This window comes from Parambassis ranga, chromosome 13 (genome assembly GCF_900634625.1).
Source record: "Parambassis ranga chromosome 13, fParRan2.1, whole genome shotgun sequence".
In the NCBI taxonomy this organism is placed as follows: Eukaryota; Metazoa; Chordata; class Actinopteri; family Ambassidae; genus Parambassis; species Parambassis ranga.
In genome coordinates, this window is record NC_041033.1 from 12,330,856 (window position 1) to 12,341,287 (window position 10,432).

The window sequence follows — 10,432 nt, forward strand, 5'->3', positions numbered from 1 at the left end:
TAAAAAAGATTAATTGGCTGGAAAAAAACAGGTAACTAATATAAATATATAAATTCATTTTGTATTGCTGCTTCTAATATAAAAAATGAGAGTGGAGGCAGGATTGGATTCATTGGTTCGCTGCAGCTGGTCACATGAGCTAAAAGAACAGACTGCTGTCCTGAGTGTTATTGATCTGTTGTGTGCAGTCATGTGTAAATAATCATTCCGGATAAAAGCCTGTGTGGCTTGTTGATGAGCTCAGACTGAACTCCACTATCAAAATCACTACATCCATTTCCTCTCTCCTCACAGCTGCGGCGGATGCAGGAGATGCTGCAAAGGATCCAGGATCATATGATCACTCAGAAAGACGGCCATTAACACAGGACTCCCCACGTCACACTGTGTGTGTGTCACTAGCCACATGATCAGTGGGTGGTGTTTTTCTTTACATGGGGTCTGGTGACTCAGAAGCACACGTCAGATGTATTTTTATTTCTCTATAGGTCATCCTGCATACATTTTCTATATCACACTGTTTGTTATGATATGGGCGTTGTTGTTCCTCTTGGTTAATTCGGTTTCATGTCTACAAGAAGATTCATGTAAATATTATTTTTTTCATTCTTTGCATGTTAATTATACTCATCAGCTCCAGCGCCTGACATCATGGATATCTGTAGCACTGCTCAGTGTTGGCTTAAGGCTCTGTGCGCGCTCCCGCGGACGGAAATCACTTTTTGGCACAACACCGGAAGCCAGTCTGGCCCAAATACACACCCCTTTGACCCAACTACACACTTCATATATAGTTCAAATCAACTTTTAAGTAACTTTTAAGTGTTTTAGGCGGAATGGCGACAAGTAAGGACGTGCGGGAAAATGTGAAGGTATTTATTTCAGTACTCAGCGTGGATCAGGTCTACTTTATACGGAGTTTGTGGAGAAGCTTTTCTAAAGTTATTAACTGCGGTTATTCGGACGTTGCATAATTGTTAACAGTGTTTATTTTTTAATGACCTCTGTAATGATTGGAAGCCAAACCACACCAATTAGAAGTGAGATGTTGATGAAGATTCTCAGTCATCCAGGTCATCATACGTAGAGAAGGTTGAAGCAAGGCGTCTGGACTTGTAGAGTTTTCTAGAAGACGTTTCGCTGCTCATCCAAGCAGCTTCATCAGTTCTAACTGTTTGGTGGGGAAACATGGTTTATATGTGGTTACAGACCTCAGTGGGTGGGTCTGGGTAAAACTTTAAAAAACTTACAAACAATAGTGTAAACTTCCTGGGAATGGATTCCATTCCCAGGAAGTTTACACATACTCACAGTAAGAACAAAGGGCTGTCAACCAGTCCCCCTCCGGCAGTTTCATAGTCGTTAGCCAGTCGTTAGACACACCTGGCCCAGTCAGCCAGAACATCACAGGTAAGTATGGAAACATTTAGTGCTATTGTTTGTAAGTTTTTTAAAGTTTTACCCAGACCCACCCACTGAGGTCTGTAACCACATATAAACCATGTTTCCCCACCAAACAGTCAGAACTGATGAAGCTGCTTGGATGAGCAGCGAAACGTCTTCTAGAAAACTCTACAAGTCCAGACGCCTTGCTTCAACCTTCTCTACCAATTAGAAGTGAGTTATTCATTTGTCGAGTTAGACAAGAAAAGTAAAAACAGGGCAAATCAGTACAACTGGAATGTTGCATTGACGTCGCTGTAATGAATCAAACTATCTTGTAAAGATAAATGTTACAGCACGTGTAAGGGCTCATGTCACTGCAGAAATACTATGGCAGTCGGCTGGAGTCCTCTTCTGATCTGCAAACCAGCGCAGCCTCTTGCAGTTTGTCCCGCAGCTCAGTCCCAAGAAGCGTCACAGAGGCTCTGAGCCTGGTTCACCCAGAGGTAACGAAAAGGTACAGCTGAAAACCACAAACCTTCAATCATAAACCTTCATTTACTGGAATGAAAGTTGCATGTTTTGTCCTTTTTTTAGCATCTTTTACTTCTGCTGTTGTTAAGTAAGAACTGTGTTCTCCTGCAGATTCTTTGGTTGTGGTCTGCCGTTTCCAGCTAAACTTGAGGGCTGCAGGGTCCTGGACCTCGGCAGTGGCTCTGGAAGAGACTGCTATGCTTTCAGTAAACTTGTTGGACCGAGTGGACATGTGACTGGAGTCGATATGACAGAGGAGCTGGTAATTACACACAACTGTAGACGTAAGCCGTGATCCTTCTCACTCTTTTAACAGCTGTAAATGCAATCAATATTTCTTTAGATCACAGTCTCTCGTCAGTATATTGAATATCATCAGAAGATGTTTGGCTACGAGGAGCCCAATGTCACTTTTGTCCATGGCTACATGGAGAAGCTCAGTGAGGCTGGCATACAGAGTGACTCTATGGATGTTGTGCTGTAAGTTTGTATCTTTATAAAGATCTTTCAATCAAAAAAAGCCTTAATAGGTTGATTTTTCTCTCTGATCCATTCAGGTCAAACTGTGTGATCTGTTTGTGTCCTGATAAAAAAACAGTGCTGCAGCAAGCCTACAATGTCCTAAAGGTTTGCCTTAAGAATTACTGCATTACAATTACTGAACAGAAGGGTGCGCTGTGTATAATGTTCATTTCCCATTACTGTCTGATCTTATACAGGAAGGAGGTGAACTTTACTTCAGTGACATGTATGCCAGCAGTGTTGTCCCTGATCACATGAAGCAGGATGCAGTTCTGTGGGGTAAAATAACAAATCATTAGCTCCTGATTCAGATGCAGTCAACACTAGCATGCACTCACACGACCGCCAAGAGGTTGCCAGTGTAATGTTGGATACTTTCTACTTATCACTCATAACAATGCCTCACAATGCACCTTCTGAGCTATGGCATGATTAAAAAAAAGGTTGAAATAGTTGGGAATGACAAACGATAATCACATCTCTTGGAACAGTATCAAGTCTATTTTCCTGTTCAGGTGAGGGAATGGGTGGCTCTCTGTTCTGGCAAGATCTGATCTCATTGGCCTGCAGTGTAGGGTTCAGCACTCCACACCTTGTTTCATCCAGCCACATCACGGTCCACAACTGTGAGCTTAAAGCAAAAGCAGGTACCAGAAGACAGCTTCTGACAATATTAGATTGTTGTTTTGCCTCTAGAACTGAAGACACTCCTTTATCTCACTTCACAGGTGACATCAGGTATGCTTCAGGGACCTACAGGCTCTTTAAGCTGCCCAAAACTCCACTGATGGCCAAAGCAACTGTGACCTACAAAGGAACTGTGGCAGATTTCCCAGATCAGTTAGAGTTTGATTCGACCCACTGTTTCAAGGTACAAAAGTCAGGGCACACAGAGAAGGCTGATTGTGAATTGCTCCTTTTGGTATTCATTAACATTTATTGACCTGTGAATTATTGTTCACGTTTGAAGTTTCTAATGACATAGACATACATGTATTTACGTTTGTCCCGTGCAGAAAGGTGCAGCAGTGGAGGTAAATGGAGAGATGGCAGCAATCCTCCAGAGTTCCCGTTTCTCCACAGATTTTCACATCCAGATGTTGGAGTCCGACTCTGAGTCTACACCACAGGTAGCACCAAAAAAGTCTTGCAGTTAAAATTAATTCATTTGAAATGAGTTACTTTTATAACAGCTGTGCAGTGTGGGTTCTGATGATAAGAGGTTTGGGTTAACGAAGACTCATCTTCTCAGTTTCAGTGCTGTCACCTTAACCCCTTCCTGCTGGCTGACAAACTGGGATCCTCTGTGAAGCAATGCTCCAAAACAAGCAAATAAAGAGGCAGCTTGTTTTAAACATTTTTTTTACTTTTTAGTTGAAACAAATGTGTTTTTGTAGAGAATTAAATGACTTAACAGAGAAACCAAACTTTTATCTCTCTCTGTTTTTGTCTAAAAACAGACATTCTGTTAAAACCTAAAACAAATACAAGCTGGAAACTTTACCTACAGTATAAGCAGACATTAAAGTCTGTGAAACAAACAATGACAGACACAAGGATGACAACAGTAAATGCGACATGGAAACTTACAGCATCCGTTCCAACACCTGAGTATTTGATACCATAAGGCATCCCAATGTATTTTTCTGAGTAACTGAAAGATGCTACAAAGTGCTTTATTAACAGTTTTTTCCTCGTTAATAATAAAATCAAACACACTGAGGTTTCTCCTTCATTCAGGTTGTGATAGAAGACAGCTGAACCCCCGCAGGCTAAAGGCACCAACAAATTCTACTTATGTGCTCAACACTAAACGATAAGCCACAGTATAGTACTGCTGTAAACAGTGTTGCATTAAGGTATTACAATATACATGAAACAGGAATGTCTGTGTGCCATCAGGCACAGCATCATACAGGCACAGTTAAAACTAAACACAGTCTGTAGGTTAACTATGCACATTAGACAGAGATCTGATTACAGCGTACACAAAGAGCAGACTCACTAAAGACTTGCTACTATAGCAACGGCACTCCACTGGCAGTATACGATGAGGTGATCCTCCTGGATGCAGCAGATCTGTGGTTACACATGCAGCCAGCTCAGGTCATCAGCTCTACACAGACAGGGAGGCAGAAAGCAACGGTGATATGTTTTTACATAGAACATGAACTAATCATTGGTGTTTACATAGTACCCTGGCTTCTGATCTGTATCTGCTGCACATGCATAAATCCCACAAATCCCATAAATACCACCTGCAACACTATAATGGTTATACAGTGAGGACTTTCTTCCCTGGGTTTGTTCATGTTTTCTGGCTTGTCCTGTAATCTGGCTGTCTGTGTGATGTTTCCTTTAGTCTGGTCTTGTTTCCTCTTTTACTTTGAAAGTTCCTGTGTGTTTTAGTTCCCCTGTATTTCCACCTGTTTTGAATACCTGCCGTGCCCTGATTGTGTTCACCTGTGTCTTGTTATCATGTCTATTTAAGTCCTGTCCTCCATATTGTCTGTGAGATATTTGTGAGTTCCCTGAGTTCTGGGTTAGTTTGTTTCCTGGTTCTCTTTGTTTTTTGTGCCACCTGGAAACAAACACCATTAACACAATAGGAGAACATACATTAGAAACAATGCAGGTTGAAGAGATTTGCTTTATCAGTGCTACAGGGTGGTTTACCTGACACCAGACAGGACAAACCAGTTTATACGTGACCCCTTTGGCTATGAATTATGGGCAAGTTTCTAAGGAAAGTCTGAATATATGTGAACCTAGACAGAGGAAAAACCTGGTTGAGTGGATCTCTTGACTATTTGAGAGTGGAGAACTCTGAGCCCTCACACATTTGGCAAGGTGAAAGATATTGGTCCATCTCAGCTCGGCAACAAACCAGGTTTCTGCTGCACATCCACGATGGGTCCATTTTATCTGAAGTATTCTACATTCAACCACCGTTGATAATGTGAATGTACATGTAGGTTATAAATTACGTGATATGTATAGTTGCTGGCAGTCACTCACTCAGCCTGTGCCTTTGTAATGATCTGCCCAGTAGCCATCAGCTCTGCAAGATGAGCCACAGCAGGATCAAATATCAGGCTGGCTGCAGCCACCACCACCTCATCCCTGTTTACAAAAGAGACATGAGCGAAAAACAACCTGCAAGAATTTATGTTCAGTTGTATCACTGATCACTCTTCAGCTGCTCACTTTATGTAGAACGCCAGAAATTTCCTTTCTTCCACTTTGCCTTTGAATATAATATCTGTGTAACCTTCCCCATAGCCTACAAAAAGGACGCACAAGAGGGACACATGAATGTTATAATTTAAAGTTGACATTTAATTCTCTGTAAATACTCTACCTGTGTATCTAATGCTCTTCCCAAGCAACACCGTCCAGAAGAAAGGAACAGACTTAATTGTAGTTGTTTTTTTCAGCATGTTTAAAGCTGCTACTCTTCCTGGTAACAATAGTAAACAACAGTAAAGTTTAGCCATGTACTGAAATCGTGTTCTAAAAAGAAATAATAAAGATAATTCAGTCTCCTACCTTGAGAATGTGACATCTGCCAGTGACGAATGTTGACCCTCTGGTCACCACAAATGCTCAAAGGGAAGGAAGTCACATCTCCGGCACTAAAAATGTCTGGTACATTGGTCCTCATAAACTGTTCACAGCAAGAGCCTCAGTGTTAGACAAACCCATGTGCTCTATACAATATAATGTTTGGATTTAATATAAGTGATGAAATCAGCCGTATCCAGCTGCCTATCGTAAATGTGGAGCTAATATTTGCGCTTCATTATCATTGCAGGCTGTCTGCATGTTGTGTGTAAAGTTCAGCTTTAATTAGACAATGAGGGATAGAATAGAAACTGCAGATGTCTGAATGCAGTGCAAATGTTTGTAATTAGAAATATGATTTGGTGAGCATTACATGGAGCACTATGTCCCCTATTACTGGTGTTACCTTGTCCACCACCACGGCTTTCCTTGAATCCACTTCTACCTCGCTTCCTGCCAAAAAGTCTGAATTGGGAATTACACCTGAAAAACACAGATTTGTGTTTGATCTTTGCCAGTGTTTGAACTGCTCAGGCAGGGTGCAACTTGCCAGGACTGATGATGTTTACTACTGTTTACACACTACCAGCTGTACTGTACATCCTGAAGTAGCATAAAACAAATTACCAATTCCAGCAATGACCACATCAGCTTCCAGAACTTTACCACTCTTCAGCACCACTTCCTTCACCTGCAAACACATGATGTTTAGGAATCTTCAACAGAATTTAAATTAGACCTCTTTGAAAATCATCGTAGCTCATTGAAACACCTATAAAATATCATTAATGTCAACAATACCACCTGTCATCAATGCAGAAAAAGCAGGCTACCTTGCCGTTCTCTCCTCTGATCTCAGTGACTCCATCGTCCATGTAGAACTTCACATTTTGTTCCTCCAACATCTTAGAAGAAGCAAAAGTGTTTTAGTTAAAAAAAAAAAATTAGCAAGGCTTGCATCACAGTTTCTTACTTGCATACTCATTTTGCCAATCTCTGGTCCCAAAGACCGCTCAAACGGGTACCTGGAATTTCCAACCAGAGCCACACTGCCAGCTTTGTCTGCTAAGTAGGAAGCCACCTCCATACCTAATGTGTGACAAAAACATAAACAATGTGCATATTTTGGTGTGTAACAACTTTATCTTACACGGTCAAACATTTGAACAGCTTATGAAACACTGAAAGAGATGCATCATGTGAAACAGATAAAGATGAATGTAGTGTGACCTATGAACGACGCTCCGATCACGACGGCTTTCTGGCCAAGACAGGAGCTGTGAATGTCTTTGGCATCTTTGTGGCTCTGCAGTAACTTTACTCCCTTTAGGTCTGAGCCAGGACAGCTGAGTGGCCGAGCTCTGTGAAGAAAAAAAGGCATTAAATTTAGTCCTCAGAGGAAACCCCAGGCAAAAGCAACAGATTCCCCATTTAGAGCCTTTTTGTTGTGGTTCTGGTGGAACAGGGCTACGATTCACCTGCAGCCTGTTGAGATGAGGAGCTGGTCATAGTGCTGCACGGTGCCATCACTCATCTTCACCACCTTGTCAGCAGAGTTTACACACACCACCTGCAACACATCAGAAATACCCAAAGAATGCAATCTCCTCTTAACCTCTTGCATATCCCACATAGAAAGGATACTTTTTCATGGGCTTGCTTTTCTGCTTCTCACCTCCTTCTGTGTCCACACTTCTATCCTATATTGTTGATAAAAGTCTCTTGGGCGGAGAAGGATGCTGCTGCTGTCCAGATTCAAAGCCTGAAAGAGGCATCGCTGTTAATCAAAGAATGGCTATGTGATCATCAGTTGGATACAAAAACTTCTTACCTTACTGAGTTTGGGTTTATCAAATGGAGGAAGGGTGTCTTTGGTTATGATGATAAGGCAACCCTGATAGCAGTTTTGCCGAAGCGTCTCAGCACAAACCAGAGAGGCAGGACCTACAACACAAACACATTTACTGATATAAAGCTATAAATACAGGCTGAATATTTAAGGTCCCTATTAAATCAAATAAGGTGTGTGTTGTTACTACTACTTTTGGGCTTTTCTAGGAAACAATAAAGAAATGGGAGTTTGTATGAAAATTTTGATGAGGAGCTTTGGCTCCATGGCACAATTTAAACAAAATGACTGCACTCAGACTACATTCAGTCCTTACCTCCTCCTACCAACACAATAGTATCTTTGACAGCTGGTTCCATCTTACACATGTCCTTCACTCGCTTGGTCGACTTCAGAGACTGAGCGACACAAAGTGCTGGCTTTAAATACAAAGAAAACATATGACTATTTAAAGTATCCTTAACTTGATGTTGCTTACCTTCTTGATGATGGAAACATACACATTGCCATCTTCAACTTTGACCTGTTAAATCAAACACAATTAGCGATTATCAAAAGGCCTCTCAATGTGATAGAAATAAAATGTTGGAGGAACAATGATAACAATTGGTAACAGAACTAAACCCTGTTTAATTTGCACATTTACCTGCTGGTGAATATTACTGTTTACCTTATAGCTGGGTAGACAATCCAGACCTGGATACTCTTCGATATCTCCAGTTCTCACATTGAAACAAGCACCATGGAAAGGACATCGAACTCTGTCTCCAACCAGTGCTCCTGGAAAATCATCATGTGAGACAACTAAAGTATATGCACTGAGACTGACACATGACATGTCTGTACATAGATGAAAGCTTTACCTTTAATCAAAGGAGCATTGTAATGAGAGCACTGGCTTCCAACAGCACTGTATTGGCCCTGGGTGCGGACTAACAGCACCTTCTGGTCCCCCACAGTTACTTCCTTCATTCTTTATACAAAAAAAAACACACATAAGCCATCAAGTGCATCATTATATAGAATACCTGATTGTTGTGACTTACTGTCCATCTTCAAGATCCCCCTCCTGGCACACTAGTCCTGTCACCTCTTCCTGCTCTTCAGCCTCACCGGGATTCATTGTCAGGAGTCTTCAACGTCCTCTTGACAGCTGCAGGTTCATCTGTTTCTGGTTAGAAACAGATGTTTTGCTATATTTCAGAAATCTAATCCACTTTGAAGTTATTTTGCAGGAGTAAGAATTGGAGGTTTGTTCATACATTCGAAGGGCCAAACTTCTGAGGTGAGGTGTGTTTAACTGTCTCTTGGCTTCAAATCTCATTTATCTTTCTCAGGAATGTTTATACCTAAACAGAAAGAAAACAGGAAGTGAGGCTGACACATTACATAAATCTCCCCCAACATGAAATTCAGGCAGACTTTTTTTAAGTATGCAAACAAAGTTATTACTCTACTACTCATTATGTCAACCACAAGAGAGCCCACAATAATTATATGATGTATTTATAACTGCAGTTTAGCTTGTGTATTTTTGTTTATTTCCGTTTTTCCCCCATGAATGGTGACAAAAATATTGCTCCGCATCCACAACAGTTACACAGTAGCTCACTACTAGCCTACATAGGTAACCTTGTAGCCCTGCATACATGTTAGAAACCTCTGGATACAGGATAACTAAGGATTCCTCCTCTTTGCGGACCAATATCTCACATACCCAGGTGTCAGCCCACCGTCGCATAATAATATGTCTCATGCATTAACTGCATCATTAACAGAAACATTAAGCCGCGTCCTCACCTGTCTTCTCGCCGGGCGAGCGCAGCAGAACTGCCCGCGTGACAGTCAGCATCCCGTGGCGCACACCCGGCGAACTCCTCCTCCCACCGATGACGTCACTGCGCACAGACAAGAGAGGAGCTAATCCTAGAGGCGGCCGCGGGATGGAGATTAGCTGCGGTCCTTATGACGGATGAGTAACAACAGTTATTAAAACAAACATCTTTCACAACTGCAGAGGAAATTATTCCTTCAGCACAGACACACACACACACTGTTTAGCTAACGGCTAAAATACGGCTAGCTAATGGCGTCCAAAAAACGTCTTTAATTAGCATCAACTGTACTGTATTCACCAGTGTTTAACATGACCATGACTACCAGCACAAACCTGCACAAAGTTTTAAAAGGGTACATTAAAAGCAGCCCCCCGTGACCCTGCACTGTAGGAGAAAGCGGGTTAAAAGAAGATGGATGGATTCATCCAACTGTCAAAGGGTAAACATGACCGCGGTTAAAAACTTTCTGGAAACAGGGCAATTCAGGACCGAGGTGAATAAAAGTTAGTTACCGTTTCTGTCCGGATCGTGTCGCTGTGTCACCATATTCCACAGTCATTCATGTCTACGATCAACCTCGGACTTGAATGAGAGCTGCGCTGTGTTGAACAGTTGCGCTGAATACGAAAACCCGAAAAGTAAAACATGAATTAAAACTTCGACAATTTGCTAAGATATGTATTAGTAATCCGTCCACCCCAAACGTTAAAACAGTAGCCAAAATCAAAACACCATGCGTTCC

At 41.7% G+C, this 10,432-nt stretch overlaps 2 protein-coding genes across 3 annotated transcripts; one reads left to right on the forward strand and one right to left on the reverse strand.

The window, feature by feature from the left end:
- The first annotated feature begins 733 nt into the window (after positions 1–733).
- Positions 734–5,230, forward strand: LOC114445404 (arsenite methyltransferase). The gene is made up of 10 exons (XM_028420445.1): positions 734–872; positions 1,767–1,900; positions 2,029–2,179; positions 2,261–2,397; positions 2,475–2,544; positions 2,637–2,718; positions 2,955–3,086; positions 3,168–3,310; positions 3,456–3,569; positions 3,692–5,230. The coding sequence occupies exons 1-10, from the start codon at positions 837–839 to the stop codon at positions 3,773–3,775; spliced, it is 1,083 nt and encodes a 360-aa protein (XP_028276246.1). The 5' UTR covers positions 734–836; the 3' UTR covers positions 3,776–5,230.
- aifm4 (apoptosis inducing factor mitochondria associated 4) lies at positions 4,423–10,376 on the reverse strand. Of its 2 annotated transcripts, XM_028420443.1 has the most exons (21): positions 10,203–10,376; positions 9,653–9,814; positions 9,115–9,201; positions 8,899–9,023; positions 8,716–8,825; positions 8,523–8,632; positions 8,331–8,375; positions 8,169–8,250; positions 7,835–7,947; positions 7,679–7,765; positions 7,482–7,573; positions 7,234–7,364; positions 6,977–7,092; positions 6,837–6,908; positions 6,631–6,694; positions 6,410–6,486; positions 5,989–6,106; positions 5,801–5,899; positions 5,647–5,722; positions 5,458–5,562; positions 4,423–4,555 (listed from the first exon to the last, which is right to left on the reverse strand). In XM_028420443.1, exons 4-21 carry the CDS (start codon positions 8,973–8,975, stop codon positions 4,525–4,527), a joined length of 1,605 nt encoding a protein of 534 aa, XP_028276244.1. In that variant the 5' UTR covers positions 8,976–9,023; positions 9,115–9,201; positions 9,653–9,814; positions 10,203–10,376; the 3' UTR covers positions 4,423–4,524. The 2 variants fall into 2 exon arrangements, with proteins under 2 accessions (XP_028276244.1, XP_028276245.1); XM_028420444.1 differs by lacking the exons at positions 9,115–9,201; positions 10,203–10,376 and having other exon boundaries at positions 8,899–9,045; positions 9,653–9,665.
- Positions 10,377–10,432: the final 56 nt, after the last annotated feature.

Excerpts from the sequence above, each read along its gene's own strand:
- LOC114445404 (XM_028420445.1), top strand. The coding sequence starts at position 837 with ATGGCGACAAGTAAGGACGTGCGGGAAAATGTGAAG. Across the intron at positions 2,398-2,474 it reads GACTCTATGGATGTTGTGCT|GTCAAACTGTGTGATCTGTT; the intron begins GTAAGTTTGTAT and ends TGATCCATTCAG. Across the intron at positions 2,545-2,636 it reads AAGCCTACAATGTCCTAAAG|GAAGGAGGTGAACTTTACTT; the intron begins GTTTGCCTTAAG and ends GATCTTATACAG.
- aifm4 (XM_028420443.1), bottom strand. The coding sequence starts at position 8,975 with ATGAATCCCGGTGAGGCTGAAGAGCAGGAAGAGGTGACAGGACTAGTG. Across the intron at positions 8,826-8,898 it reads GGGGATCTTGAAGATGGACA|AATGAAGGAAGTAACTGTGG; the intron begins GTAAGTCACAAC and ends TTTTGTATAAAG. Across the intron at positions 7,766-7,834 it reads ATAAACCCAAACTCAGTAAG|GCTTTGAATCTGGACAGCAG; the intron begins GTAAGAAGTTTT and ends TGCCTCTTTCAG.